This window comes from Aphanomyces astaci, assembly GCF_000520075.1.
Source record: "Aphanomyces astaci strain APO3 unplaced genomic scaffold supercont1.470, whole genome shotgun sequence".
In the NCBI taxonomy this organism is placed as follows: domain Eukaryota; phylum Oomycota; class Saprolegniomycetes; order Saprolegniales; family Verrucalvaceae; genus Aphanomyces; species Aphanomyces astaci.
Genome location: NW_009798733.1, coordinates 1 through 3,297, shown reverse-complemented (window position 1 = coordinate 3,297; position 3,297 = coordinate 1). Strand labels below are relative to the sequence as shown.

The window sequence follows — 3,297 nt, the reverse complement described above, 5'->3', positions numbered from 1 at the left end:
AATACAACGGACTCCACCAAGGCCGTACCATACACAGTAACTATGCAGATAACTGTTTATATATAACGTTATTGTCGATTTTCTTCAAATTTCCCATTTGAGCACAAACCAAGCCGAGGCATGTGATTGGGTAGTACTAGTATCCACTTTGGCCGCCTTTCGAGTGGAAAATCGAAATGGATTATAGCCAATCAGAGACAAGAAATTTCGGATTGACCAATGGGAGAGATTGATGCCTGGTTCGTTCGGCGAGATTCGGTTGAAAAACAGATCGGGGTCCGGAAATTCGTACCTAATCTCCAATGTGACAGTAGTATTTCTCTTGGAATGCAACAGTGAGCACTACATTTACACCATGTACTGTACATTCAAAAGTACCAGATGCTTTCCACTCTGGAGACCAACTTCTCATTCACATGATCATGTCAACTTCTTTCACTACTATAATGGGCATTGCAACCAAACATCACTGGAATACCAACCCTTCCTGCGTCTACTAACCTTTGAAGTTTAGCGCATGGTTTCTCTTCTATGGAGTAACTGTAACGCCTGTAATTTCTGAAAAAATAGTACAATTCAGGAAATGATAAGGTGTTACAGGCAACATTTTGTTATTGTAATTGGAATTTGCACGACGGTGGTCAAGTAAACCGTGATTGGCTAAAATCGAATTATTTGTAGATATCGTCCATTCCTGAAGTTACTGCTGCGCCACCGACGCATTCCGCAGAGTCCTGATGAGCGATACTAGGCGCAACTGCGTGACACGTCGAGTCCTCTTTCGTGGCGCTGCATCGCATACAGTACGGATGTACACAGCAATCGGTACGAACAACCTCGACACGTCGTCCTCAGTAGGATGGATGGGCATGGACATGCCGGCATCCTGGCAAACGCCGGTGAACTTGCCCATCATGAACTTCCAGTCTGAAAGGACTTTGCGTTGCTTGGTCGATTCCAAATCAAGGGGTACGATGAATCTGTATGGAGGGTGGCCACTCCTGTCATTCCCTAGCCACCACAGTCGCCACGCCATGGCAGCGTCGACTGCAGGAAACTCAAAGCCCATGGGTAGCTTGGACAATCTGCCACCCCAGGTAAACAACAACCCATTTGAAGCCACAGGAGGAGCTTCAGTCGGCTGTGCTGGACGTGTACCCAGCTGGGAGACTAAATTGGACAACGTTGACTCCAGGAATTGACGAGTAGTATTTCCTGAAGTCACATCTCGCTCGGTCATGATGTTTTCAATCCTCTCGGATATTGCATTGGGTAGTTCGACGATGGCAGAATGATTTCGCTCAATAATTCGGAACAGATCAACGTGGGGTGGTATGCCAGAGGGGACAATGCGTTTAGATTTGGTAGCAACATGCGGCTGTAAAGTTGCAAATATCTCGGGGCAGGAAAATAGTGATGACGACATGAGAGGGTGTTTGGGAGGGATAATTGTGACAAGCCAGTCATAGTGATATACCATTGACGCCAAAACAAGTGACAGCACTTTGTGCAAACGGTTGTCCGTGGCCAATACAGGAAATACCACGCCAATGGCGTGACCAACTTTGTCGTTCACGTCGGACTCGAAATGGGGCGGTAAAATTGCAAAATCGGCACTCTGATTTGGTAAACCAGCAACAATTCGTCCAAGGTATTGGTCACCGGCACGTTCAAAGTGAATATAGCGTTTGAGAACATGGCCCAACGTCCAACCACAGCGCAAGCAAACACTCGCCATTGACGGGCCACATGTGCTGCCAGAGCACGCAAACGTCGCAAGACCCTTGCGGATCGAATGAGTTCCAATTGAACTGACGTCGGACGCAAAGGAAGCCACCAGCAGCCGGGTCAAACTCTTGCCAAAACGGTCGCGCTGTTTGCCACCAGGAAAAAGATGCCCACCGGACAATTGCGGATGACTCGCCAAGTAGACACCCAGAGCCAAAAAAAACACAGGTATCGGGACGAAAAGGATTCGCATAAATGTGGCGATGATCACGACTTTTGTCACCTTCTTGATCTGTCTTGCTTTTACAAAAAACAATTCCAATCGCATCTTCTTCAAATGTCACGTGGTCCAGCTGAATTGTTTGCGTTGACATGGAGCGACACATTAAATTCCACGACAGGGTAAAAAAAGATGGGTAAACCCACCGTCCATCAATTTGATGGAATCCATGCACAAAGCCTCGTACATGGAGTATCCCATGGGTCGTTTGCCTGATTCCTTGATGCCACCAGATTGCGTCTGCTCAGCATGATGTCGACGCATGCCTATGTATTTAACGTTAATTTAATATAATGATTGTAAACGAACCTTGGAAGATGTCTTTCATTTCACTTTCGTATTCCACCGGCACGGGAATGTGCTCGCGCTTGTAGAGGTCCTTAAGGGCCAATAGGTAGCTGGCAATTGTACCAGGCGTGTTGGATGTGTTTTGGTACACCCATTGAACGAACGCAAGAAAGTCGTTGTACTGGAACACCTGCAAGTTGATGGTTCCGTCAGACTTGAGCATGGCTGGCGAGCCATGACCCGAAATCCACTTCTTGATTTGGTTCAAGCCACTTTTATACCCTTTCTTGGTGGAGTCGGCCACCCGCATATCGCGGATGTCCTCGAGGGTGGAAGCGTGGCGCGAGATGGCAGGCATGATGCAGTGAAATTGCGGTTGTTTCATCCAATCCAATGCATTACGTTACAACTCGACACGCATCGTGCAAATTCTGCTAAATTTGGAACACACAATTCATGTTGAACATTGTATGCAGTTGCCTCGTAATTTTTCGTCCGTTACAGAATTTGCACGCCACTCGTCGTGCAGTAAGAGCTGTAACCGGATGTCTGTCAAGCGAAAACCGTATTATGTAGTAGTTTGCTATAACATATCAGAGGGTTTAGTAAAAAAACAATTGTTCCAATTTATTAATATTTAGCTAAAAGCATTGAGTAAAACGACTTGGTTATTAATGACCCATTGCTCAGCACTGCCCAAGACCATGGGCGCGACAGTGAGTTTGATCATAATACTTTGATCTGATCATAGTGCTCATGTATGTCATAACGTTAGCTGTGCTATCTACTAAACGTCCACCTGCCACGGACTAATTCGCCACCAGTTGGTTTTGGGTGGTGTAACTAGTTTTGGTTGGTGCAACACCAACCAAAACTAGTTACACCACCCAAAACAAAAGGTACTGTGATGGGCTATATATACCAATCCTGAGCCAATTCAAGGCTCAGAATTGGTATTTTATTCAACTAAAGCGAGCTGAGGCGACGAACACTTACGCTGT

General features: G+C 46.2%; 1 protein-coding gene across 1 annotated transcript; it reads right to left on the bottom strand.

Annotated features, from left to right (window-relative positions):
- Positions 1-685: 685 nt before the first annotated feature.
- On the bottom strand, positions 686-1,232 carry H257_19309 (hypothetical protein; the record flags this gene model as incomplete). The annotated part of the gene is made up of 1 exon (XM_009848454.1): positions 686-1,232. A coding segment is annotated over one exon (532 nt), but the record flags the coding sequence as incomplete, so codon positions are not given.
- Positions 1,233-3,297: the final 2,065 nt, after the last annotated feature.